The sequence below is a fragment of the Taurulus bubalis genome (assembly GCF_910589615.1).
Source record: "Taurulus bubalis genome assembly, chromosome: 1".
NCBI classification, from domain to species: Eukaryota; Metazoa; Chordata; class Actinopteri; order Perciformes; family Cottidae; genus Taurulus; species Taurulus bubalis.
The window spans coordinates 33,675,425-33,703,246 of NC_136589.1; the positions used below are offsets into that span (position 1 = coordinate 33,675,425).

At 45.9% G+C, this 27,822-nt stretch overlaps 1 protein-coding gene across 1 annotated transcript; it reads right to left on the bottom strand.

Moving 5' to 3' along the window:
* Positions 1-419: 419 nt before the first annotated feature.
* On the bottom strand, positions 420-27,803 carry ptch2 (patched 2; the record flags this gene model as incomplete). The annotated part of the gene is made up of 23 exons (XM_079229615.1): positions 420-454; positions 632-1,196; positions 1,297-1,690; positions 4,843-4,985; positions 5,552-5,689; positions 7,218-7,498; positions 7,612-7,792; positions 7,947-8,089; positions 8,646-9,170; positions 9,290-9,677; positions 10,561-10,686; positions 10,780-10,872; positions 11,004-11,159; positions 11,253-11,384; positions 12,453-12,600; positions 13,376-13,497; positions 13,615-13,701; positions 13,819-13,927; positions 16,307-16,398; positions 16,497-16,566; positions 16,659-16,848; positions 25,849-26,041; positions 27,657-27,803. 23 exons carry the CDS (start codon positions 27,801-27,803, stop codon positions 420-422), a joined length of 4,458 nt encoding a protein of 1,485 aa, XP_079085741.1.
* Positions 27,804-27,822: the final 19 nt, after the last annotated feature.

Here is a 27,822-nt window from a genome sequence, read left to right on the forward strand (position 1 = left end):
AATAGAAATAAAACACTGGCCACATATGTTCAATAGCCTAATTTCTCACTTTTTGTGGACACTTTTTACATATAGCACAGTCATTATTCTATACACTGTAGGGGGAGGTGGGGGGGGGGATATCAACCACCCCACAAAAAAAATGTTTTACATCTGAATTTTTACACAAGAGAATACCCAAGTTATACAGTACTCTTTTAAATAGCTTCCTTCTTTTTTAGTATTAAAATATATACTCATAGATTTATATAATTCTGAAAACGTCCTTTTTCTTCTTGTCCTTGAAATAAATCCTCTCCTTTTTGTGTGAAGTGTTCAGTTGAGAGTTCAAGACGTGATGTGACTCCACGTGAGCCGTCAAGGTGCTCTGGAGAAGCAGCCAGAGACTCGAAGAGAGAAGACCAGGCGTGTGAGAGAGTCTAGCAATCTTTGGCTGCCTGGATCCTCAACCAACCTAGAGAGAGAAAATACAGAAGGGTCACATATTGCTCAACAGATGAATGCACTGGAAATCTACTGAGACATTGCATGCATTTCTTGGTTTGTTCTCCGGTTTAATGTCAGCTCTCAGTACACATATTGAGAAGATTAAAAGTCCGGTAAACCTGAGATCGACTGGCACCAAACTCACCTTGTGTCTTGCCGAGCTGATGCTCTGTCTCGCTCTGTGCTGCTTCCAAGTCCTGGAGCTCTAAAGAGTCTCTCTTACATGAAGAAAAGTTTGTTTTGTCACCACAAGTCCTCTGAGCAGCCTCAAAACAGTCAGACTCAGTGTCCGTGTCAAAACCTTCATGCATGTAGCCTTGGTACGCCGCCCCCGGCAAGCTCGGATGCACAGCCACCGTCACGGAGGCTGTAGCAGTTACCATGGTAACAGGTCCCCCCATGGAGCCTTGTTGCGTCGGCAGTGCAGAGCTGCTATTGCTATAGCTCGGCCCTTTAGTCCTGTTTGGCTGAGGCCCTCTGCCATTCTGCAGCCTGGGGCCGCTTTGATAAGTCCTCCCAAGGAAGTGAGGTCTTTCGCTGGGTAAGTGTTGCGCCTGGAGCCTCTGGAGGCTGGGCTGCTGCTCCCGCCCTTTTCCATCCCAGCACGTAACCTGGGAGCCGAGAGGCGACTGCGCAGTGTGGGAAGATTCATTTAACGGTTCAACTCTTCCGCCAGTGCCTGTTGAATTTTCTTTGAACGGCTTCACCACCTGCAACAAATAAAGTTTCATCAATTTACTTTCATAAAAACACAGGAGTTTGAAGAAACAGGAAGGGTTTCCATCGTATCTGTGTGGTCATGTTGCGTACCGTGAGCTTGGGGAAACTAGGGTTTTTGCTGGCTTCCAGCAGTATGTGAGATGTTGAGGGTGGAACGCCGGTGTGCGATGCTATGTCACAGTACTTATAATTCTCCTCCCCGATGCCTGACGTGGTGGTCATCTCAGAGTAATACTCCGAGTCAGACGACTCCGAAAAAGCCTGTTGATGAGACGACCGTGGGTTGTGGTGGCCCGTGTAGTAACCATGGTGGGTCATCGGCGGGGGCAGTTGGGGTTCAGGGGAAGGCGTCGGCAGGCGACTGGCGTTGTCAACCGGGGTGACCTCAGCTGGAGGGCCCATCATAGACAGGATCACTGGCAGGAGAACCAAGCCATTCAGCATCCCCAATACAGTGAGGATGGCCAACACAGCAAAGAAATACCTGAAGGACGGAGAGAGAGAGAGAGAGAGAGAAAGATAAGTTAGTTTGAACATGAATCAAAAGAAGACACATAGTGCAACAAAGAAACTGCCGTCTAATTAAAACTAGCTGGTGGCGTCTTGTTTTTCGTTCGCTGGTAGCAGCTGCTAATTGTTAACTCAGTTGGATTTTAGTTGAGGTAAGGATAGACCAAAGCACCTCAGTGTTTACACTGAACAGGTCTGCCTGGCCCTTCTCATCTGGCCTGTTGCCTGCATTTAGGGATTTTGGCTTAAGTTCCGCAGGATTTAGAGCGACAGCCAAACTCATGACACTTTTACACAAAGTTGACAACATTTTGCATTTGTTCTAATTTTATGCAATTTTTTCTTTAATGTGACAAAAAATGCACAAGACCACAGTGGCCTGATGTTTTATACGGACACAAACACACAAACATGTGCACAACTCCAAACACACACATAGTTGGCAGTTGAGGAAGGGAAGTAGCTCAGGGGAAGAAGTCAGGGAAAGCCCAGTGTTTGTGTATCAAAGGCAGGGAGGGCAAATCTGATTCCCCGCTCAGTCCAACTAAAACATGCTTTGATGCCTTCACTGCTGCTGCTACAAGACTTTCTCTCGCTCTCTTTTTCACTCACATAGTGTGCGTGTTTTTTGATTTTGTGTGTGTGTGTGTGTGTGTGTGTGTGTGTGCGTGCATTTCAGTGGAGCTCTGAGGAGGCCAGGGGTGGAGGCAGGCCACAAGAAAGAGTTTCCCGAGGAAAATTAGAGAGGACTCCACTTAAACACTAACAGAAAGCAGAAAGAGGGAGACAGTGAGATGCTAACCACCAACCAGACTTAAAGAGGTATAAGAAAGACGGAGAAAAAAAAATATTGTTGGAATGAAGGAAGAAAAAAAAGCCAACATGGATAATAGCTGTGTGGTGCTCTGGAAACATGCTTCTCTCCTCTGAATGGACTACTACAATTATTACTACTACTTCTCTTGACAAAGGTCTCTTTCCAGGAAAACGTTCATGGCTTGCATGTCGGGTGTGATTTTCACAACCCGTTCGCAGCCATGTCAACCCCCCACTCTCTCTGACATATTTTCTTCTTTAAGCGGTGTCCTTTAGTTTTCTTCCATAATCAGAAGCATAACCCATGTCATCTTAACCGCTTTTGACAAAACACTTCGGGGAGATATTTTCAATTTCTTGCTGTCTTCTCAAACCATGACGGCCTTTTAACCACACGCAGACATTTAATCTGCGCATTTTATTGAATTAAAAATCACAAATAGCACGTTGTTGTTTTTATGGCACTGCATTGGTCACCACTTTTCAGCTCACTTGCCTATTCTATCACCAAACAACTTCTTTACATTGTGTAAAAAAACTAAAACAAGAGAAGAGTGAGAAAGAAAGAAAGAAAGAGAGCGAGAGAGACGTTGGTGGGACCTCCAACAGTGTCTCACTGTTAGGAATTCTGTTGTTTATATAAACTGTAATCTTTTCCATTCGTTGTCAGGCCCTGGGGAGCTGTGTGTGTGTGTGTGTGTATGTGTGTGTGTATGTGTTTACATGCCTGTACATATGTGCATTTCTGTGTGTGTGTGTGTGTGTGTGTGTGTGTGTGTGTGTGTGTGTGTGTGTGTGTGTTTGTGTGTGTGTGTGTGTGTGCGCGTGTGCACTCCTATGTGCCGCGTATGTGTGTGCATGAGAGAGGACTCTGAGCAGAGCTGAATTAGGCTTGCTGTTTATTCAGTGCATTACAACGCCAGGCAATGTTTACAGCAGTATATTTATGCTACTCCCCAGCTAGGCAGCTCTGGCTTGCCCCATTCACCCCACCACAGCTAAACAAGACCTCCAACAGAGGTACTGGACCCTTCTGTCTCTCTTTTTCACCCCGTCCTCTGAAAAGAATCTCTCAGAGAACCATGGGAGAAGAGAAGAGAAGAAAAAACAAGATGCCGACAACGCTCTCTCTGACTTTCTCTCTTCCCCATCCAACTTCCTATTCACTCTAAATTTCTCCCCATTTACGCCTCTTTATCTTTCCAATCCGACACTGTGGTGGATCGGTTCATCTACCCACCCACCAGGACCTTATATCCCTGCAAGGAAAGCCACCCTCTGAGAACTTCTCCTCCTCTCTCTTCTTCTGTCTCTGTTTCTGCAGAAAAACAACGCTTTTTATTTTATGGAGGCCCATTGCAGTCTGTGAGCTCAAGGTTGTGGTTTCAGGGTTTGGGCCGAGACCACATTCAGCTGAAAAACATCGAGCTATTTGCCTTTTTTCCACTCTGACCATGAAACAGTGGTAGAAGACACACGCACGCACAAGTACGCAACATTTTCAAAAACACTCACGCACACACCAAAAGGGAGGGGAGTCTGTTGGTGGGCTTCAGCCCATCTGACTGGCTGACCAGTTCAAATTTAGCTCCACTTTTTATGACGGCACCCGACGTGGAGGAACTGAATGCCAAACGGATGATAGGAATTTTTACAGATTCCCTCTTGTATGTGTGTGTGTGTGTGTGTGTGAAAGAGACGCAGTGAACGAGAGAGAGAGAGAGAGAGAGAGAGAGAGAGAGAGAGAGAGAGAGAGGGAGAAAGAGAGATCACCCAGTGGGTAGCAGAACACTTCCATGTTTACGAGCAGCTGCTACGCACCCTTGATGTTTTCCCCATTTTTGTGCTCTGAGGTTGGGGAGACGGATGTGTGTGTGTGTGTGTGTGTGTGTGTGTGTGTGTGTGTGTGTGTGTTTGTGTGTGCCAAGAGTGACAGAACCAGGTGCATATTTGTCACTGTGTGTATGTGTGTACATAAATAGGGGTATAACATTTCCACCTGCATGCACCGCTGACCCCCCACAAGGCTTCCTCCCGTCTCAAAGTAGGAGGATAGACAACTGGCTCCACACAAACACACACACACACACACACACACACACACACACACACACACACACACACACACACACACACACTAATGGCGTCGAACCAAAACACTGCTACTTCTAAAAGTAACAAATGGGCTGTGGAGGATGCAGACAGTATCGCTGCGTGAGCGAGTATTGTCACTCCCTCATACATACATTGCCACACACACACACACCTACACACACACACACATATGCAGACACACGCACAGCGTCTCACCTCATGATGAAGTCAAATTCTGACCCTGCCAGCATGAGAACGCCCAGCAGTGTGGAGATCGCGCCGTCGACCACCGGGGCAAACATGTGCTCCAGAGCCACTGCCGAGCGCTTGTTTCTGTTGCCAATCGCTGTCAGGAAGCCCTGCGGCGGAGGTGGAGGTGGGGAAAAGAAATAAGTTGGAAATCTTGCCAATCACACAAAACTTGTGTTTGAGGCAAGGCTCGGCATTCCTGCATTTGTTTTCTTTTTTGGGGGGGAATCACTACGCTCCACTACAAGACTACACTATGCTAGAAAGCTGCCAGCATGAACCCGGAAGCCAAAAGTTTCCTTGTAAATCTTTAATCACACTTCTTTTACCTTTTTCCTTTTCCATTTCAGGCATTAAGCCACAGGAGTCTGTGGTTTGCACTTTAAAACAACTGAAATATTTGCAATGCAGCTTATTGCTTTCATAAAATCTCAATAACAAATCCTTGCAGTAAGTAAAATACATTTAATTCATTATAAAAAAAAACATTACTGGTTAAATGTAATTCTTCCGAGGTAGGCAAATCATGTGGCCACATGTCAGGCTGCAGTTGGTATTAAACGTTTAGACCAGAGCATCAGGTTTCAAGTAAAGTAGGTGTTTAATTGTGGGAGCTCAGTCCCCCTAACAGCTAATCCATGTGTGTGCTCTTGCTTTGTGCCTAGTCTTGACTTACCAGTGCAATGTGAATGGTGAACTCCACTCCGATGCCCACAGAGGCGATCAGAATGACCACAGGGATAGCGCTCAGCTTGATGCCGATCAGACCCATGATGCCAAACAGCTCCACCGTCATCATGGCCAAGATGAACACCTGTAAGGAAGACGTAGAGAGAAAGCGTTAAAATTTGAATTGTTTTTAATTATAAGAACTGAAAAACAGTGGGACGATGAGGAAACCAACAATAAATAAATAAATCAAAGCATGTAATCAATAAAAATAATTGGGCCTGAGTTTAGCCCTTTTGCTTCTTCACCCCACACAATCTTTGACCCTTTGCTTAGGGTGTCAACCACATGGCATCAAATTACCCACCCTGAGGCTAATGCCTTCCCCTCCTCCTCCTCCTTCTCCCTGTTCCTTCTCAGAGGTGGTTGAAATGATTGACAGCGCCTGAGACAACAGAGTGTGGGCCAGAACACCATATACATCTGTCTGTGTTTGTGGGAAACAAATCACCTTGTTTTTCACTGCATAGCAGCCTGTTTGCTTATTTTACCATTTCCGATATTTTAATTCAACAGCTTGCAGTGTAATGCAGTGTTTCAGTTTACTTAATAGTAAACATGCGTTGTTACCATAAACCGCAAGGCAAACCGCAAGGCAAACAACAACGCGTCTTAGAAAACAAGGAGGAGAAAACGGTTCCCGGCCAACGGAAGCTTTTGATCCCACCAGGGCCTCTGAGCCGGGGCACGGTTAAATTGGAAATGATAAAAGGCATTTTACTGCTCGACCACATACAGGCAGGGTGAAACCTTCACAGGCAGGCTGATGCTTGGAAACAGTGCATGCATGTAGCTGTGCCTCTCTCTCTGTCTGAGGACACCGCGTTAGGTTGCTGTCTCAATCAGTGCTGCTAAGGATCGCTACTTAAATTAAACACATTCCACTTGAAACTGGCACTGTTGTTGCGTTACACTTCAGCCCCCCTCCACCCCCCCCTCCTCAATGGTCGGGGAGCTTGGGGGGCCCTTAAGGACCACCGGTCCCACCAGCTTGTGTGTGAAATGTTTTCCATCCACTGAACACTCAGACTGTCTCTTTCTCTCTCTCACGTACACACACACACACACACACACACACACACACACACACACACACACACACACACACACACACACACACACACACACACACACATATCCCTGATGGATGGGTTGAGCAGGCCAAGGTCGCAACTGGGCAGATCTGTCCTGTCCCCAAGTCTCTCCCTCTCCCTCTGACAAAAGCAGTGAGGGAGTTGGAGGTAGAGGCTTCAGGAGGGCAAAGCCTTTCTTGCTCCTTTGCATTTCCTTTTCTAAGGCCAGCCCAGCCTACATTAGAATGACAAAGGTCCCTGTGTGTGTGTGTGTGTGTGTGTGTGTGTGTGTGTGTGTGTGTGTGTGTGTGTGTGTGTGTGTGTGTGTGTGTGTGTGTGTGCATACTGGCCCTCCGCAGAGAAAAAGGGGCCCCCCTAGACAGCGTTATTGAGCTGTGCTGAGAAGGGTGAGAAGAAAGTGAGAGGAGGAAAGGGCTAATGATGTTGTTGAGGTAGCATGATTTGGAAAATATAGAACCAGAGGAGGGATGAGGAAGAGGTTTGATGAAGAGTTGTAGGGCCAACTGGATGCTTGCTTACAATGATGCCGGCAGTCCAGGGGTTGAGCAGGAGAATCGCACAGACCAGGAAGGTGCAGGCCAGCACCACGCTGATCGCCAGCAGGAACCAGTGTCTGAGGCCAATGTACTGCTCCCAGAACAGGAAGGGGTATCCGTTAGGGTAGTTTAACACGCCCTTGCGGCTAAACTCATCGCAGATGGCACGCACACTCTCGATGGCCTCCACAAAGTCGCTGGCCTGGCGAAGGCCGTTCAGGTAGAAGGGGAACTGGGCAAACTCCAGGGGCTCTGCAGCTGGGACTGCAAGTAAGAAAGACAAAAAAAATGTGAGATTTGAGATCATTTTCTGTTTGTACTGCAGAATATAATATACCGTACTGTAATGTAATAATGTGTTAAATAAGATGACTTACTGCGCAGATTTTCCCCTGTAGTGTCATACTTGTCGTGAATCCACTCTCTAGGATGGGGGTAGAAGTTGGCCTGGGAGGCCGCAAAGCCCAGAGGATCATTGCTGACCCAGACTGTCAGGTAAATGTAAAACACCTCTGCAGGGATCAAACCCTCTGCATCCACCAGCCGTCGAGATGTCAGCTAGAGAAAAGTGATTAAAAAAAATTCAGATTCAATGGACATTCAGGTATTGAGTTTTATCAGAATAAATGGCAAAAAGACAGCCGATAATGTGGCGGTCCACAATACCACACACGGATTCTGTTTAAAAGTATGTTTGTTTTTGTCGACATACCTGGCTGTAATTAAAAGGCTCTTTCTTGGAGCCGGTCTGGATGAGGAGCTTGTACGCCAGCGCTCCGTCCTCTGTGCCGTTACGATAGCTGTCAGAGGTAATCCTGCCTGCCTGCCAGTCAGCATCAAAAGCAGATTGAAGACCTGCGTGTGAGTTAAAACACACATGGAAAAGAAAAGAAAATATTATTGTGGTTGTCATTTATAAATATTATGATTTCAATTATCATCAAATTCTAGGAGCTTTCCTATGTGTCTGTCTGGGTGGACAGTGATGTTGAAAATATAGTTTCCTTTTCAATCTATCTTTTTTTTCCTCATCTGGCTCTGATTGATTAGGTTGTTGTTAGTTATCACTTCCTCCTGACTGGGCCTCTGACATGTTCTAGCCTGAGGACACACACACACATGCAAGGATAACCTATGACCCCGACCCGTCTACTGCACCACCCTTGAGCCCAGGTGGATGGGGGTAAACAACGGCATGACTGAACTTTCATTCACCCGGTGCACGTTCTCACCTCCGCACACACACATACACACACACACACACACACACACACACACACACACACACACACACACACACACACACACACACACCTATAGGATTCTGACATCATTGTTTAAAATCTCCCATTGGGACAGAGAGTAACTCATTACCTAACTCACAAAAAAAAAAAAAAAGACTGAGCCTTACCTCTTAGCCAGTCCTGGAAGTAGTGCAGCCACATACGGGGCAGTTTGTTGTCGCTGTCTCTGACCACATATTTAACAGAGTTGAAGGCGTTGTGCAGCTGGATCAACAGCCTCTGTGACCGGGCGTAATCAAATCCATCCATGGTGACCAGGTACATGTTGTAAAAGGAGAAATACTTGAACTGGGCCTCGATGAAATCATACTCCTTGGTGTCACGTGGCACAATGTCGGTTAGGTAGAGGCCGTCGTGCACCATGGTGGTCCCATACAGGCTGAGGCCCAGCAGGCCCAGAAAGAGAACCACCACGATGGCTTTGCTTTTGGGCTTGAGGAGCAGTGGGGCGTATTTGTCCCTGGCAAAGCTAGACAGGTTCCAGTGCAGGAAAGGGAGTGGGACGCACTCCTTTCCTGATTTAGAATCCTCCACCTGAGCCAGGAGGTCCCGTGTGGAGCTGGAGGTAGGGGTGAAGAGCTGGGAGCCGTAAGGGTCCGGCAGGGAGGTGGTGGGTGGGGGAGGTGTGATGGCTAGAAGAGGAAATGCAAGCAGAAAATGGTTTTGGTATTGCAATTTATTCATGCTGACTTTACAGAACACTTTGGACAAAATACCATAATGGTTGGGATCTTAATATAGCTGTGATTACCTTGAGGCTGTGACGTGGGACAGAGGATGATGGATGTCGGGCTGGTGGAGATCTGTGAGGTAGGTGGTAGGATTGTGACGATGTGCTGGCCGGCAGCATCACACTGCGTGAATGCCTGCACTGTGGTGGTGATTTGGGTGCTGGTGGTGATTGTCGATCCCGCCGCGTACTGGTGCGTGTGCGTCGTTGCCGTCGTAGGCGTGTGTGGCTGCTCTCCAGCATCTGAAAGCTCGTGCGGAGAGAGGTGGATGACGCGGTCGGAGCAGGGGCTGTACAGGCAGCAGAGGATATCCAAACGCTTGTCCTCGCGCCGGTGGAGGTCCAAACTGAGGATGGCAGGGAAGATGAGCAGCACCATGCCGAAGTTAAACACGACCACAATGGCAGCCTAGGGAGCAAAACACACAGAGACAAAATGAGAAAAACAGAGTGAAAATTGACAGAGAACAGTATGTGAAATTACAGACACCCTAACCCAGCTGGAGAGAGTCAGTGCTCCTTCTTCTTCTTCTCTTTTTTTGTATCTCAGACCACAGCCCAGAAAGCAAAGAAAAGCCTTACTCTAAATCACCAGCCAGGAATACTAAGCGAGCCAGAAGGGGAGAGGAAGAGAGTTTCAGAATGAAACAACTACTAGAAAGATTGAGAAAAAGGAGCAGGGTGTATATGTATATACCCATATACATATATATGTTGGGAATCTGAGCAAAGCCATCACCCTTCACCACCACCGCAGCTGCCTCCCCACCCACCCCAGCCCCTGAAGCTGACATTCTGGCTGTGGTTTCCAGTGTGTTTGTGTCTATGTGTGTGTAATTGTGTGTTTGCTTGTGTGTTGCAGACCACCCACAGTTCGTCACAGATCAGAGCAAACCGCCTTGACGGGCCAGTGATATACTGATCCACTCCTCCCTCCCTCTCCCTCTCCTTCTTGTTCTTTCTCTGTATGTTCATCACTCTCTTTGCTCTGATTATTCCACATTATAACACACACACACACGCACACACACACACACACACACACACACACACACACACACACACACACACGTTTATGCACATATACACACATGCACACAGAAAAAATGTTGGCCCTGTAGGTGCAGCGGCAATAAAACTGGGAACAAAGGCTTTCCTTCCCCTGAATGAATGTCACCTCTCTTAAGTTATCTCTTTCATTTTCAAAAGAAGCCTCTGGCCTCTTGGTGTGCGATTGTTTACATGTGTTTATGTCTGTGCGCATGCGTGAGAGGGTGTATTGTAAAACATACCTGCAAAGAGAAAGCTCGCAAGGCAGGAATGGGTACAAGAGCAGCCATAAAGAACGCAATCATGTTGTTGATGGAAGTCAGCGCCACACTGGTGCCGGTGCGCCGCAAACAGTCTCCTGTTCGCTCCTTTAAAAAAACAAAAAAAACAATGTTCAGAGGAGAGGAGAGGAGATGAGAAGAGAGGAGAGGAGAGGAGAGGAGAGGGTGTCTTAAAGGTACCTTAAATGGGATGTTACTTCCAGCCTCTGTGAAGGAATGAGCCAACAGAAACATGTCATCCACACCAATCCCTAATGCCAGGAAGGGAAGCACCTGGGATGGGAAGAATTAACACGTAAAATTAAAATCTGGGTTTTAAGCACAGAAAGGCTCTCTCCTTAAACAAAAGCCTTACAGACAGTAATGTCACACAATACATGTATGCAGTTCCCTTTGTGTCGTACCTGTGTGGTGGCAGCATTGAAGGAGAGGCCGAGCAGGGAGCAGAGACCCAGTCCTGCAGCCACTGACAGAGCCACTAAGAGTACGCCGGCCAAACCCACGGCCCCCTGGGACTTGGCACAGTCCCACCTTAGCATGGTCACACAGGCATAGGCCAGCTAGAGAGAAGATGTCAATTTTGAATATTAGTTATTGTATAGTATAGTAACTATAGCCATAATTGATTGACCAAGATAATTTGCTAGGCTTACCATGAGCAGGTATCCGCCTGCCACCCTGATGACGCTGACATCAGAGAAGGATTTCATGATGTCATTGAGGGTGGTGGTGGAGAAAGCGTGGATGGCCTGGCTGGAGTTAGATGGGATACTCTGGTGGACCAGCTGGGGGATAAATATAAATGAATCATCAACAAAAATACACCAAATGATATACTCCTCAGCATAATACCTAATAATTATACAATTAGATTGACCAAAAGAAGATACTGCCAGCACTGGAGTAATAGTTGCATGAACCACAACACCTTGGAGGGACTGAACTGCTGCAAAAAACACACTTCCTCCTTTTGACCAATCCTCCCCAACATCTCTCCTACAGCCTCATATTTCAGGGCCCTATTACAGAAAAAGCACCCTGTCCCTTTGACATGTGCATGTGTGTGAAAGTGAGTATGAATGTATGTGTTTACATTTGCTAAAATGTGTGTGTGAGTGTGTATGTGTATGTATGACAACTGAGGAGTAATGAGCACAGATGCCAGAGGTTGTGAGGTCAAAGGTGAAAGGGATGGAATCACATGGCTTGTGAGGCTACTCTCTTCACTCTGTGCCGCGAATGGACCGAAGCTCCCCACCAATCCGCATTTAGTCATCCTTCCAAATCTGTTATAGTTTTTTAATGTGTCAGGAGGAGGTGTCCTGTTTCTGTCAGTTTATGTTTGTTTTTTTCGTCCTCCTTTGCATATGCCCCCGCCCCCTTCTCCTTACCCTCACCGTGGTGGGTATCAGCTATCACAGCAACAGCTTGTTCCTATAACTAGGGCTCTGACAGAGAGAGATGGTCGGCCTACCACACACACACACACACACACACACACACACATGCATTCACACACACCTACTGCCCTGGTCTGCCCCGTGACTCGCTTTACAAGGAAGCTGAAGACTGATGGAATTCAGACACTGCAGAAAGCCCCACAGTGTGTGTGAGAGAGTGTGAGTGTGTGTGTGTGTGTGTGTGTGTGTGTGTGCGCGTGTGTGTGTGTGTGTGTGTGTGCCAAAACAAGCACATGGACAAGGGAATGCCTCCTAATTTTTATCATCTTCCTCCTACTTTATCTTGGTGGCTACAATCAAAATCTATACTCCAGCTTTATGTGTGCATTTCTTTGATCTGTGTATGTACGTGAGCATTTGAGTATACGTGATATGTGTGATGTATATTCGCACCTCCACAAACTTCCTCTGCCAGGACTCGAGGATGGCGGTAGCCTTTTCTTCATTCCAGTTTATGTCGTGGATCTCGTAGTCGTCTTTAAAGTGCTCGTACAGCTGCTTAGGACTCATCAACAGGAACATGGTTTGGAGAGCCTCCGCGCTGCAAAACACACAGATGCAATCTTAGGACACTTTGCAGGTGTCTGGCACCCCATGCAAACTTTATTGTGTGTTGAGCTGAATTGAAACCTCAACTGCATCATCCCTTTCACGACTAGCCGATAAAATCATCACTGTGAATTTGTCTGTCTGTCTGTCTGCCTGTCTGTCTGTCTGTCTGTCTGTCTGCCTGCCTTCCTGCCAATGTAAACAGCTTAAAGCAGGTGTTATCTAGTCTGTGCCGGTCTCTCGGCTGCAATCCCAGATGTCCTCATGTTTTCTTGGCACGGGCATGGCGAGCAGCAGTGCTGCTCAAAATGTGAAAGAAATGATCATAAATCACATCTGAGAGTAGCCTAAGTGTGGCTCTTGCAGATGGGACTGGAATCGCTTTCATTCAAGGCTCTGATGTGCCTGTGTGTGTCATGAGCTGGGCTTTCTGACCAAAGTTCCGGCACTGCATTTGTATTGGCCATGCTTTTAAATCCAGTTGAAGTCAATGGAAAAAGACCACGAGTGTCTTCTTAAAAGACAGGTCAGCTTCAGGAAAAAAACAACTTTAATTTGAATGTTTTCCCCTCCTTCAGCATCTTCTTCTTCTTTGGTGCCTTACACAACAAATGTGTAACAGGGTGTGTGTGTGTGGAGGTTGCCTGCTCGGCTGGCTGTGTTCACATAACCCCCTTACTATCGCATCCTCCCGTAAGACAAGAGTCGACTTATAACATGTTCTGTAAAAAAACTAACTTTCTCCAAATGTCTTAATAAGCACACACCTCAGCAGAGTATCATGGCTGCTCTTGACCCGCCCTCCCAGGATCAGCTCCTCCTGCCAGTGCATGAACTTCCGGCTGAAACCGTGGCAACCACCCTGGAGACGCCCAGCTATGTCAGGACTCTGAATGGACGAGCAGATGGAAAAACACGGATAAATATGTTAGGTGTTAGTTCTGAGCGCTACTTTCTTCTATAAGCATTCTTTATGAGGATATAATGATATTATGTGTAAGTTTACCTCTCCTTGCTCCTTGTTGGGTGCACTGAGAGGGCAGTCAGGGTCTGAGGGGTCCAGGCATGGCCTGTTCATGTAGGCATGTCCGACCTAAGGAATCAAAACACATTAGTCTCAGTATAAAGAAAAAGTTATTGCAATTACAATTAAGTCTTTCATTCAGTATATTATCCAGTGTGTCTGTCAGACGGTATTTGTGTGTCCCACCTGAGCTTTGTCCAACATCTCCTTGAATCCTTCCAGTGAAGTGAACTGACTTAGCTCCTCCATCAGCTTGACTGGATCTAGATTCATCCACTGGATGTCTGGCATACCCCTGGAGAGCAAAGAGACACATATGATGAGCGTCAACCCAAACACATTTGACAATAACTTGGAGAAGTAACTGTAAAACAACGTATATTATGTTGTGCCCGCGAGGCCGCGTGGCTTTGCATTCCTGCTAATCTTTACTTTGTGCAGAAATAACAGTTTAATTATGTCTCCCTGGTTGGGCCGGGCTACACAGGAGGCTAGCTGCAGATACAGGATAAAATAGCGTTTATTATCCTGTTTCACGCTGCCACAATGCCCAAGGAAAAGACACGGTGGCTGCCTGCTCGCTTCCATTCCTCAATGTCCTGCACTGAGTCATAACGATTACGTCTGCCTCCCAAACATCTTGATAAGGAGGGAGGGAAGGGGAAAGGTTGGGTGGATGGGAGGCAAATAGGTGAGGGATGAGAGGAGAAGGAAAGGGGGAACTCTCATGTTGTTTCTTGTTTGATGTTCACAGACAAATAAACTTTATTCTGAGCCTTAACTGTACCGCCATCCTCTTTCTCAATAAATTCCTAATTTGTTTATAAATCTACTCTAAAGTGTTCAAATTCAACAGCTTTGTTGTGCTTGTGGCTTACTGAAGCGACTAATGTCGAACTGGAGTGTTTTACATTATCAATTCATACCTCGATATCCTGCTCTGGAAACTTTATTTAGTTTTTACTGTATTTATCTTTCAGAAAACGAATCGATCGACTTTCATATTATTGATTGATGCTTCTTAAAATCAAACAACCCCACAAAGTAAATACTTTTGATTCAGTGCAAGAAAACACTGAAGATGGACATGTTCTGCAGTGAGACAAAGTAAGAAAGAGATGGAAATAAAAGAATCCTAAAGTATCTCAACTCTGAGCCCAATCTCCCTCCAATGGCTTATGAAGAGAGCTCCTCTCCTATTCCCACATACCAGGGTCCCTTTTGCTGCTGCTCGCAAAGACACACTCCTTTATCAGCTAGTTTTTGCTTGAGTGAACCTGGCCTGGGCCCTTTTGTTTTTTCATAGATTGCTGCTCTTTGTTCACCCAAGTTTTTTCTCTCTCTCTCTCACTCACTCACTCTTCCTCCTTCTCTTTCCAAATCTGGCCCTCTCTCTCTCTTCCCGCTTCTCTCTCTCCATCTCACTCTCACACTTTTTTTTTGTATTTAAAACTAAAGCTGAAGTGAAGCGGAAGCTGAGGGGGGCTCGGGCTTGGTGGCCATCACAAATCCCTTCAAGAAAACTATTAATAAATAACAACAGATGCTGATCACTTTGTGTGACTGACAGGAATACTTGGACAAGGAGCATCAAAGCCCCTCACTATTGCTTTGCTGGGAGATGCTCAGGATGGGAATAGTGTGTTTGTTTCTGTATGTGCTGGCCTGTCATGCAACATCTCGCTGTCAGCAGGAGACAGAAATACAAACAAATAATTTGTTTGCAAAGAAACATCTGCTATGAGCTAAACGTCTTTTATAAACTAAGGACTCAATTGAAATATCACTTTGGACAACAACAAAAAAGCTCTCTTTCAGTGACTCAACTTCTCAAGAGAACGTCGCCCTGAAAAAAGGAAAAGAAAAAAACCTGAATCTGCAAATGCCCAAAGACGCCCAGACTCCACTGTTAACCGTCTTGTAGCTTCACTCTGTCTTTCTCGAGGGACTTGAGGCTTGAATACTGCCCATTTTATTTGTTGGACAACTTGGGAGCTGGGAGCCCGGGGCATTACCATGAGAATGCCGAGTGTTAGCCGTGAGCTGACAAAGCCGACCCCCCCTCCCTCCTCCGGGGCCCCTGCACTGATGGACACTCACTCGTAAACTGAAAGAATGCTTACCATTGTCTGACCCAAAGGGCTCCCCTGCCACCACCACCACCGCCGCCGTCGCCGCCTCCCCGCCCTCCGTTCTACCAACCCACCACCCAGTTGCTTCTGCAGCCATCTCCTCTCTCTCTCTCTCTCTCTCTCTCTCTCTCTCTCTCTCTCTCTCTCTCTCTCTCTCTCTATCTCTCTCTCTCTCTCTCTCTCTCTTTCTGTCTCTGTCTCTGTCTCTCTCTCTCTCTCTCTCCATCCCTCCCTCATCCTCACTTTCTCTCTTTGAATTTCTCTGTCAGGACACCCCCCTCCAGTCCCTTTCTGGGCCGTTAAAGAACTCTATTACTGACCGCCGCTGTCAGTCACAGCACTCACTGACCGAATACTGAAAGCCCAACTGTATGTCTCCATCGAGCATGTGTTAAAAGTTATGGAACTCTCCAAAAGCTCTAGTCTGCAACGCAAGTCAGGTGGAAGCATTGACAGCAAAGGGAGAGCCAAAACGTTCTATGAAATGTTTTAATATGCAAAAATAAAAAATAGTATGTCGGGTCAAATATTCCAGGACTTACGGTAAATAGGCGGAGCCTCCCTGTAGTTTGGCCCCTTCCCAAAAACAGTCCAATGGGGTGATTATCATACAGGGGAATAGCTTGTCAATCATCTGGGATCAGGAAATAGAAAGGAAGCATGATTAAAGATCACATACCAGGAAAAAATAGGTAGATACAGAAATACAAAATCTGCTTGTTGTGAACTCACCCTTTCAATCATGACATTTTCTATAATAGGAACTCCTGATTTATAGCATATTTTGTTCAGATCCCATGATCTACGAGAGAGAAAATATGTTATAATTTGCAGCTGTTATTGGCGACACACAATACAACTTTTTCACAGAACTTCCGTCCGTGGTCCACTTACTTTCCAAACAGTGACACTTGGACCTTGCTGGCGGACAGGGCGGCTTCCATGTGAACCAGCAAAGCCTCCTGGGTGAGAATATTGGTGCCCTCTTCTTTGGGGGTCTGGATAAGCATCTGTGAGGTAAATACTGACTCCTCTCCCTGCTTCTCCTTGGTGTAGCGAAGCTCCGTGCTCACCCGACTACCAGCTAGAAAACAAAGAATAAAGCAAAAATGAATACTGAATTCTTGAGAGAGAGAGATAGATAGATGTACTGCATTATTCATACATTAGCACATATTTACACAAAGACACACGCACATTTGGAGCCTATAACAAAGTGTGTTGCATGTGCATATATGCACACACGGTTACACAAGAACACACACATATATCGACCAACGCCCTTGGCCCTCGCCAGTGTTGGTTTTGAAGGCACTTCACACAAGCCAATGTCTGGCCAAGAGAAATGAGTAATACAGCTTCTCATTGGCCCATTCTGCGAAACAGATGTGCCCTGTTCATTTGGAAAACCAGCTCTCTGATGCCCCAAAACCCTCTGCCACCCTGCTCGGGGCAGAAGATATCCATTTAGACAGTTTGAGTACTTGACAAAAGACCACGATGAGAGGAGACGTGAAGAGTTGCGGGTAAGAGGGAACAGCCAGTGGCTGTGCACGTATGTATGGCACACAGGCGTTTGTGAGGGAAATACATCAAATAACTCACAAGAGGTTAAAGAAAGATTCATAGAGAGAGATATTAGATGTCAGACTTGGTGATGAAGAAGAAAAAAGAAAGAGAGAGAGCGAGAGAGAGCGAGAGAGATGTTGTGCTGTGCGGTAGACTCCAGCCCCCTAATTACAGGAGGTTGCCCTGAAAAGAGTTTGCCATCCGGGGGGATCTGTGCCTGTGCCAAGTGGACATGAAACATGCCGCGCTGGATCACAGAGGGCCCGTCTGCCCCTCTCACTGTCCCACTACATGACAACCCCAGAGAGAGAAAGAGAGGGAGAGGGAAGGGTGGGTGGGGGGTAGGGGAGACGTTTGGAAACGAGGGCTACCTCCTTCTTAATTCTAACTCTCGTCACTCTTTTACTCACTGTCCCACTCACGCAAACCTGACTGCCTCTATTCCCCTCATACTCTTAATACGCTCCACAAATCCTGCCTCTTGTCTTTCTCTCCGTCTGTCTCTCTCTCTCTCTCTTTCTTTCTCTCTCTCTCTCTCTCTTTCTCTCTCTCTCTCCCCCTCACGCTCTCTGCACCTCCCCCAGCCTGTAGCAGGCTCCTATAATTGATGGGGAGAAAAAGAAAAAACAAACTATTCAACCTCCGCCGCAAAAGTGTGAGATCAGATTAGAACTCTGGGCTTCGGAGACAGTCCAATATTTCTAACCTACATTTTCAAGGCTTTAATTACCTACGCAGGGGCTTCAGAATATAAGGTCACCTCATTTATTTGCAGTCAAGGGTGTCTTTTTTTTTAAGTGTCTGTCTCAGTGTATTCCAAGAAAAAAAGTCTCAAAATGATCTTGCTGGATATCTTTTGCACATCTGGTCCCTCAAAAAAAAATCAAGTTGAGAAGTCATAATGCTTTTCTTCTAAGGGAACCACAACAACAACAACAACAAAAAAGATGAAAGAATAATTCCCTCACTCTTGTATTTGAGACTGAGTTTGGACTGAGTTTATTTGACTTTAATTTTCACAGTCAAATACAAGTCTAGAATCTGAAAAACAGTGCTTAGAAGTACGCCTTCGCTCAGTTTCCTTGCCACACAGATTTCCAATCAAAAATGACTACTACAAAATGGAACCCTTTCCGTTCGTGGACCTCTTTGACATCTGTTAAACCTTTTTTGACATTTCGTATGTTAACCTCTGCAGTGTGGGGTTTTGATCCCAACAGGAACTGGGTGGCTCAGAGAGACTCTGGCTCTGTAATTACAGGCCTCCTGAAGTAAATTATAGCTATTTGTGTCTCGTTCCTCCCATCTGGACCACCCAGGCAGCCAGTTCTCTCTCTCTCTCTCTCTCTCTCTCTCTCTCTCTCTCTCTCTCTCTCTCTCGCTCTCTCTTTCTCTCTCTCGCCTTCTCTCCTCAACCCCTGGTCCGGCCCCAACCACCCAACTCTGAGCTTCGCGACTTTTCTGCTCAGTTCAGCTCTGTTCAGCTTACCGCTCGCTCCAGAAGGAACCTTGTCCTTTCTTGTCTTATCTGTCTTTCCATGGTTTTCTCTTCTCTCTCCCCCATCCCTCTTTATCCTTTTCTACTTCTTTCTCTATCTCACTCTTTTTCAATCCCCCTACCCTCTCCCTGCGCTCAGCCTGCGCTCCACACAGCCTTAAAGAGACAGTTCCCGGATTTTTTTCCCACCCTGGGAAGAAAGCGCCTTTGAGTGTGGAAATTCGGTGTTTCAACACCCCGGTGGCAGCTAATTTTTACTACATGAGCAATTTTCGAACATGAAATATGAGTCTGTGTTAGTCAACATGGCCAAAAAATATGGGGGAAATTAAGAATCACAAAATGAGTACAACTCTATCTAAATACATCCATGGTTCTTTCATTGGATGTTTTTTGAGAAACTCGACCAGGATCTTAAGAATCTTAGCAAACAACTCGACCTGCTGGGTGCAACATGTGAATTGATTTAGCTTCACCACTAAAGGCACTTTCACAACAGTTACGACATTGGGAAGAGAAAAGCAAGTGATAAAACGTCACAACAAGCCCTGACGTGGTTTCATGGCTGTGTGTACGGATATAATGCTTATAAGAAAGTGTGTGTGTGTGTGTGTGTGTGTGTGTGTGTGTGTGTGTGTGTGGGTGTGTGTGTGTGTGTGTGCGTGTGTGTGTGTGTGTGTGTGCACGCCCACTGGTTTAAACACTGGGCCCTGTCTCCACCAAACCCAGTAATTTCCTCTCCACCTGACCCTTCCATTTCCAAAAGTTGAACACCCAGAATCCCCTAACACTCTAAAATATGTGCGGCTTCTCACATCTGGCTTAGGACGGAGGCAATGCCATCTTTAAAGTGCTGCGCTTCAAATGTATTCTATTTTATTCTATTCTGTCTTCGTGGCTTATAGGCCAAGTCCCAGTTCCAGGCCATGCCAGGTCAGACCAGGCCACCTTCAAAGTTCAGTGTGGTAGATTAGCTGGATTAGGGGGCCTCTGAAAGGCCCCACGCTGCTATGGAGGAAGACCCAAGACGAAGAGGGCTGAAAATGACATGTATGCTTTTACCTGCTACATAGTGCATTGGATTTTACCCTTTCCTGATTTACACAGCATGGCATCATGAGGAGTACTGAACTACTTATACACAGAACCTCTTTTAATAAAATATAGATTTAAGAGAAAACTCACAACAGAGCAGCAACAATATGAAAGTCATTCCTTGACTGCCTTTTTCTATGCATCATTTACTTTTTCTCTCAGCCGCTTTTCTTTTTTACAATGTCCTCCAATAGAGGTCCTTTATTTATTTTGATTTACAGCAAAGGAGCCAAATGAGAAACTCATTCTCCTGGCCAGGCACCCAGCATCACAAAAAAACGTCCTTTTGTCACTTGTGGACCCACCAGAATCAGAACTGTGCCCCACTTTGGGTCCTCAGCCCGGCCCGGCCCTATGGCATTCCCTAGCCAGGGCACCGCCGAAAGCAGGCTGCCCCCCAGCAGATGGGCCAATCCTCCACACAATCCTTCAGTGCTGTAGCTCCAGACTGAATGCAGACCCTTTTGTCATTCAACCCCTTCAATTTCTTTCAGATGTTTCCCAACAAACATCAGAATAAAATAAAGAGGGAACGTTTTTTTTTCACAACAAAAGCAAATGGACCAAAACTTTCCCAGCCTGTAAAACAATGCTTGAGTTGGCTGTGGGAGGGTGAGACTGGCACTTTGGTATCTTACCTATAGAAATAGTCTGTGTGTGTGTGTGTGTGTGTGTGTGTGTGTGTGTGTGTGTGTGTGTGTGTGTGTGTGTGTTTTTGTCTTCACACGCACGGTGTATCTGTTCATTATTCGTCAAGGACAGTTGTGTCATTTTAAGAGGCGATAACCCTAATTAATGTGCGAGTATGAGAAAACAAAATGTAGCAGTTTCAATATGCTGCTCCCATCATCATGAAGAAGAAGAAAATCACACCTTGAAAACAGTATAAAACAGCGAAAACAACATGAAAAATCAGTTTCACTTACATTCTATTCAGATGTGCCAGTGGTGTTAGCCACCACACATAAATTTCCACCAGGGTTGGCATTTAGGCACTTTCTATTTCCATATGTATAGGCTTGCCTCTGCTAATTATGCTAATCATGGGCAGAGTTGGCCACTGTGAAAAATAGTCACATTAGACACTCCACTGACCGCTAATACTGCTTAATGTGTGGTTGAAACATACATTCATCCCTGCCTGAAAGGCAAACATTTTCCACGTTGCTGGTCTCATTCAGACGAGAAATTAATTTATTGAGCCCAAGAACCATTTCTTTTTTTTCCCTCCCAAGTACCAAGAAAAAGTTCAGTCTCTCCCCATCTCCCTCTCCCTTTACTTTGTATACTTTCCCGGTGTAAAGACAGAAGCAAATGGTGCAAACTCTAAGGTGACTGGTGCCGCTTTATTTCGTGCCGGCCAAAGACAAAGGTTGCTCTTCAGCTGGGAAAGAAAGGGTGCCACTATATTGATTGAGTTTTCATTATTCTGTTTTCAGTTGCATCGCAGCCTTTATCAGTATATTGCATACAATGTTGCAGTGACTGACAGTCCTGTGACCTTTTGTTTTTCTTTAGAAAAGCGTTGGCACCACAATAAGCGTACAATGTGTGTTTTATGTTATCGGAAATGTAGCCACATGGTGAATACTTTTGTTTTAAAATTGCTCCAACAAAAAAATTAAAACAGGTAGGGAGCAGTCAGTGTAGTCCTGTATGATGGAGGCCATGTGTATGTCATATGCACATGTATCTGTAGCTGCTCAATGTGTGTTGATTTGTTGGGGGTGGTCTTGGTCCTGACTGTTGAAGAGTGTGTGTGTGTGTGTTGGGGGGGAGGGGCTGAAAGAAGGGATGGAACAAGGGGGACTTGGATTGAAGGATGGCGGGAAGGGGGGGTGAAATAAACATTTAGAAGTGACCCAGGTTGACTCTGGTCTTGTTTGTTCTCTCTACCAGTGAGGTCCTGGGCTCTGAGCGCTGGGAGTTTATTTATCTAGCTGGGGCACCACCGCGCACTATTCACCTCCAATAATGCCTCATAGAGCTCCCTTTATCTGTCTGAACTAGGGCGCTGTGTGCACTCCAATGAATTATAGCATTTACCTGCTGTGCCGCTCTGAGGTTTGTTTAGAGAAACCGCTCCGAACGCCGAAATGCCCACGTGTGCATTCGCTCATTTGCGCAAACTCAAATGTCTCTCTTAATTAATCCATATTTTGGGTCTGATTCCATTGCTAGCTGACTAAGCTAGCGCTTCAGTCTGTATGCATTCATGTTATGGGGACTGTGTATGGTCTTTACCTCCCCCTTTCCTATCCTCTTTCTACATGGCCTCTTTATGGGACATGTGGTGCGCCTGCTATCCGGATAGGCCCTGTCTCACTGCACTCATATTTGGACAGCTTGAGTCTGTGTACATGTCTGTCATGCCTCACCCAAACTCTGCCAAGAAGAATGAGTTTAGTTAATGTGAGAGTAAACACCACCACTTTTACATGGAGGCCATTTCTATCCGCTCTTTTCCCAAACAGGCTTTTCAAGCGGGCCTTTGTCAGAAGGGAAATTATCCCAGTAGAAAAGTCTTAAAGGTTCGATATGAGACTCAAAACAACTATCCGAACGCATTGCAAAAATAAATCATTTAGTGGTAAAAATGTCAAGCAACTTCTCTCTCACACACACCGCCTCACAGTCTTTTACGGCTCACACTTGATGTTTGTTCAAGTGAGACAGGCAAAAACATGGGCAAAAAAAAAGTGTCAGCTAGCCGTAAAACGTCCGCCCTGTTCCTGTCCCAACCCCCTCAACGCCTATTCTCTCATCCCTCTCTTCTTCTTGCACCTCTTTTTTTTATTTTTACGATCTCTCTCTTTTCTGCTTGTGGACAATACCGGTCACACGTTCCCCGACTTACACCAACTCTCACACGCTCAAAGGTGGGAAGGCTGTATAAGCATAAACCATAAAGCATCGCACAATGTATGTTTACAGCATAGAAAGCTTCATTTACAGAGAAATGCAATTTTAGATGATATATGTTGCTGAGGGAATAATGAAAACATCTCGTTGTGTTCGTCCCTCAGGTCTTCAGATACTTTCCAAAAAATATGCTAAGCTGTGATACGACATTTATAAACAAGACCCGTGTGAGTAACTGAGGGTATTGTGATGGGCAATGTCTGTCTCAGACTGACTGAGCAGTAAACTAGAAATAACCCCTCTGTCAGACTAAACACCCTGATACTGTGGCTTTTATTTCCCACCTACACAGGTGGGAGGAATGAAGGCATGATTAACTCCTTTACTCCTTTGTTGCATGCCCCGTGGCAAAGGCACAGGAATCCTTAAGGCAAACAGAGAGGAAACGTATGAAGGTTGTGTACAGTGGAAGTATGTTTGCTTGGAAACTCAGGTACAGGCACTAACTTCCTCAACTTCCCTATTCTGTCTGCTCTCTCGAGACAGACTCCACTGCCGTGCTCCGCTTCACAGTGTTTTGGTCCTGTAGGAGGGGAGGAAGCAATTAAAAAAGACCTGGTGGCCTGACTTCACAGAGCCGGCAGACAGACAGGCAGAAATATAAACAGACATACACAAAGCATAAGCAGACAGACAGGCACGCAGTCAGGAAATTCAGACGGGCAGACAGACGGCCAGGCAGGCGGTACACACCAAAGGTGGTAAAGATGACAAGTGTATGTGCTTATGTATGCGTGGGAGCAGGCTCTAGTATGAACATATGATGGGAAGCATATGCCCCTAACACATTCACTCACACACACACACACACACACACACACACACACACACACACACACACACACACACACACACACACACACACACACACACAGAGTTTACACCATACTGGCATTGTTAACACATACGGTGTCAATTCACAGTTATTTTGTTCTGAACAAATGAGGATACAAGTGGGAGGGCTTTGTTCATGCTGCAATCTGGAAGATTTAACGTATAAGAAAATATATTTCTTTTAAGTTAAGAAATATACACAAAATACAGTCGAATAAAACTTAAAAACTAATGTAGAACATTTTTCTGAGGCCCTTAATATATATCAGCTGTCTTATTTAAGGGAATATCATTCCGGCTTCGTTCTGCTTATGTGCAATGAGGCGTGTGTGTGTGTGTGTGTGTGTGTGTGTGTGTGTGTGTGTGTGTGTGTGTGTGTAAGAGAGAGAGAGAGAGAGAGAGAGAGAACTAACCTCTCCTTGTTACCGAACCACTTTACTCTCCATTGAGGCCCTAGCAGCTTTGTCAATGGGCTATTGGTGGAAACAAGGCAGGCAGAAACTTTAGAAACATGGCCACGGCCTCTTAAAGGCACAGCATTCCTTTTCAGCCCCCCTTGTTCAACTCTCTCAATCCCACAGCAAAACAACTGGCACACAAACATCTAAACATCTCCTTTAAGAGATGGATCTGCCAATTAGCTCAAGAGGTAATCCCGAAGCTTTACACTAACCAGAAAGAAACCAAAGAAAAAAGAGACTGTGGAAATTCAAACTCTTGTTGCCTGCTTTTGTTGCAAATTCAGGCTTTTGCAACGTCAAGCTAATTATTTCAGTGACTGCATTTACAGAGATTGTTTTTGTTTTTCTGTATTTTCATTTATTGTGCCTGGTACTGGACACTTTTTTAATTCCTATGCAATTGAAGCGTGCAGTCTCCAAAACACTTCTCCTGCCGCCAGCAGCAGCGTGTGATTGCTCAAACACCTCCACACGGCTCCTGTGGGAGCCGCCTGTCCCCGTCCTCTAGTGACATGGTGGGCTTAAAAAACCCCATAGAGTCTGTTTATATTCACCAACTGCTGTAGCGCTTTTAGAGTGTGCAAAACAGGTGGGTAAACTTCAGCTGCATTCACTTATATTTTTTCTTCTCGTGAGGAGAAGGAGGAGGAGGAGGAGGAGGAGAAGGGAGAGGGGTTTCAGGGAGGTGGTGCCTGCTTGCCTGCCTGCCTGCCTGCTTGCCTCTTGTTGAATGGAATCCAAGAATAGTTAGGGACCACACAGGGAGGTGAGGGGGGAGGGGTCAGAGCCCTCAAAGATGGCTAACCATTCACACAGTCCATCTGCTGCGGGGATCAGCCCCGGCACTGAAAGCCTGGGGGTTTAAAAGGAATTTGGCCAATGTGAAAAACCAAATAAAGCGGCCACTACCCCTGAAAATGTACAGATCACCTAAATCTGAAATGCTCTGAAAGAGCGCAAAAGAGAGCGGAGTCAAATCTAAAGGTTTGTGAGTCAGCGTAGAATCACAGACACAGTCATGCAAGATGGGACAAGCGACAGATAGTCAGTGTGTGTGTGTGTGTGTGTGTGTGTGTGTGTGTGACAGAAGAGGGAGAGGGACTATTGTAATGCAGTTGTGTGTTTGGGTTTCTCAGGTAAATTGGGACTTAAGACATGAGCGACCAGCACAGTACATGTAAAACGTACAGTATATTCCCATCCACACCACAATGGAAAGAGAGATATGCTACTAAACATAATTAATACTCTATCTACAAGCTTTTTGGTACTTGTAGTCCTTCTATAAAGAGATGATGGCGTTGATAAATCTATTTATCCAGACAAAACAAGCTCACACACGTACAGTACTGCTGCTTTATTCTGGATTTCAGCCAGACAAGCAGTCAGTCTATCAGTCACTGAACACCTATTGCCCTCCCGTGGCACTGAGATGACACTAACATGGCCACCCTGCATCTTCCCACCAGCCACTCTTGTCATTCAAACTCCAGTTAAACCCAGCAACAAAAACAAGCTCATCAAAATGTCCAAACTTCTGCCAGCTGAATATTCTGAACAGAAAGTCAATACGTCCAGCCATGAAGCCTAAACTGAACTCACAGAAGTGATGTTGCATTTGTGTGAGAAACAGCAACAACACCAGAGTCCGCTGCTTCACAGGAACATCGCTCGAAAGATGAGGAGAAAATGTCTGAAAACTCACCTTCCACCCATAGCTGTTCGATGTCCGTTTCGATGGCCGCGACTCGGAGTCCCACAGACAGAGCCCCGAACACCAAGAGTCCAATAAAGAGGACCTTCCCACAGTGCCTCTGGATGTGGCAGCCCAGAGAGAACAGGAGGGCCTGGAACCTCGCCCGGATCCACAGAGGAGCTTTCTGACCTACTGCCTTTCCCTGGAAGAAAAGGACAGAATTATTATCAACGTTACCACACATGAATAATGGGTCATTGCACAATTGTCCACAAAGGCAGGTCTAATAGCTTGTATCTCTGTAGCCGTGTCACCAGTGTGAAGAATATGTGAAGCATAGTGACGACTTGCATCCAGGACACTGGATTACACATGAATCTGTATAGTGAGAGAGAGACAGGCATCTTTATGTGGAATTTAAGGTGAAGCCTTGTGTAACATGATGACAGGTGAAGGTGCAAACTCGCTAGCCACAGATTTGATGCCAGTGCTGTCATGTCCTGAGTGTGTGCTGTCAGATTCCTGCTAAAACCTTATGTCAATCGGCTGAACTCGTGAGACAGGCTCTCCGCACCTGAGATGATTTGAACGGCACAGTTGAAGGAAACAATTTCAACTCATGAAAAGCTTTCAGGGAAACTAATTCCTTATTGTTTAAAACGACAGAGTCCAGTGAAACTGCAATGAGAAAACGAGCTTAAAAACACAATGTTCACCAGTGCAGAACAAACCCAGGGCGCAACGGAAGTTACAGGAATAGTGGGAATTCAGGTTATAGCTGCAGTTTAAGAAAATCCACAATAATGTTTTATCAACAAAAAAAAGATGTCACTCTGTATTAGACACCTTATGAATCTGTTTTTATTGCAAGTGCATGTACAAAGTTGTCATTATAAGGATGCTGCTGTGAAAGAGACTATTGGTGGTTATTAGTATAAACTCATATGAATGAGTTGAATATAGAGTTTAAGCTGACACATATTTCCCTGCAGTAATCTACATCATACAGTGTTTTTCCCTTCTCCCTTCTAATTTGCAAACTATTTGTCAGAACCTGGACCGCTCAGCCCATCGGTGCTACAAATGTCACCGCTGCAGGAGACATTGCACTGGTGTTGTGGTTTTCTCTCAGCAGTGCTGAAACACGTCCAAGCATCCGGGCGGTCCAAAGATGCTTTGTCAGATCAAACTCAATCAGTGAATTCCTTTACAGGACCCACCACATTTCCAAACAGACCCCGGGCCAGTGCGCTCTCCGCTGCCTGCACAAAGCCAAAAAAAAAACGCGCACAAACACGGCTGCGATATGAGGAACAAACCCTCACTCGCTCCCTCCCGGTGACTTTAGCCAACATAAATGAATGAGAGCCTGGTGTCCATTCAAAAAAACAGCAACGTTAACATGCTGCCAAACGCGGAACCCCTTGTTAAGTCGCTATCACTTTATTCCAAGGGGTTCCTAAAAATGTCACGCGAGCTCAGCCATCTCACAAGTCCTGTCCCATTGATCACAAAGTATGCGATTTCTTGTTTTCTATGCCACCCTCTGATGACAATCCCTACACTTTCTTTCGTTAAATGATACACCATATATCTGAACTGCCGTCCGGCTTCGCTGGAGCTCCCTGGTGGTCCCCGGATCCCAGTGAGGGAGTCGCTGGCTGCAGCCTACATTCCCACATGCGCCCTCAACTCGCGATTAATCAAAAAGCTGAATCAAAAGCCGCCTTTTGGGAAGACGTTTCATTCACACTCGCGGACTGAATGGGAGCTTCCCTCAAACATAAATCCACACTCTACTGCGGGCATTGTATCACCTTTGAGATCTGTTTAAGTGCGAAAGCAGCGTGGCAGTAGCTGGGTCTCCGGAGCCCGTCTGGGTTCACAGGCGGCTGGGAGCGCGTATAACTCGGGGGTAAATCTCCATAGACGCCGGCCCCTGGGACCCCGCGATCCGAGGCCATAGTCCGAAGAAGAGGAGGG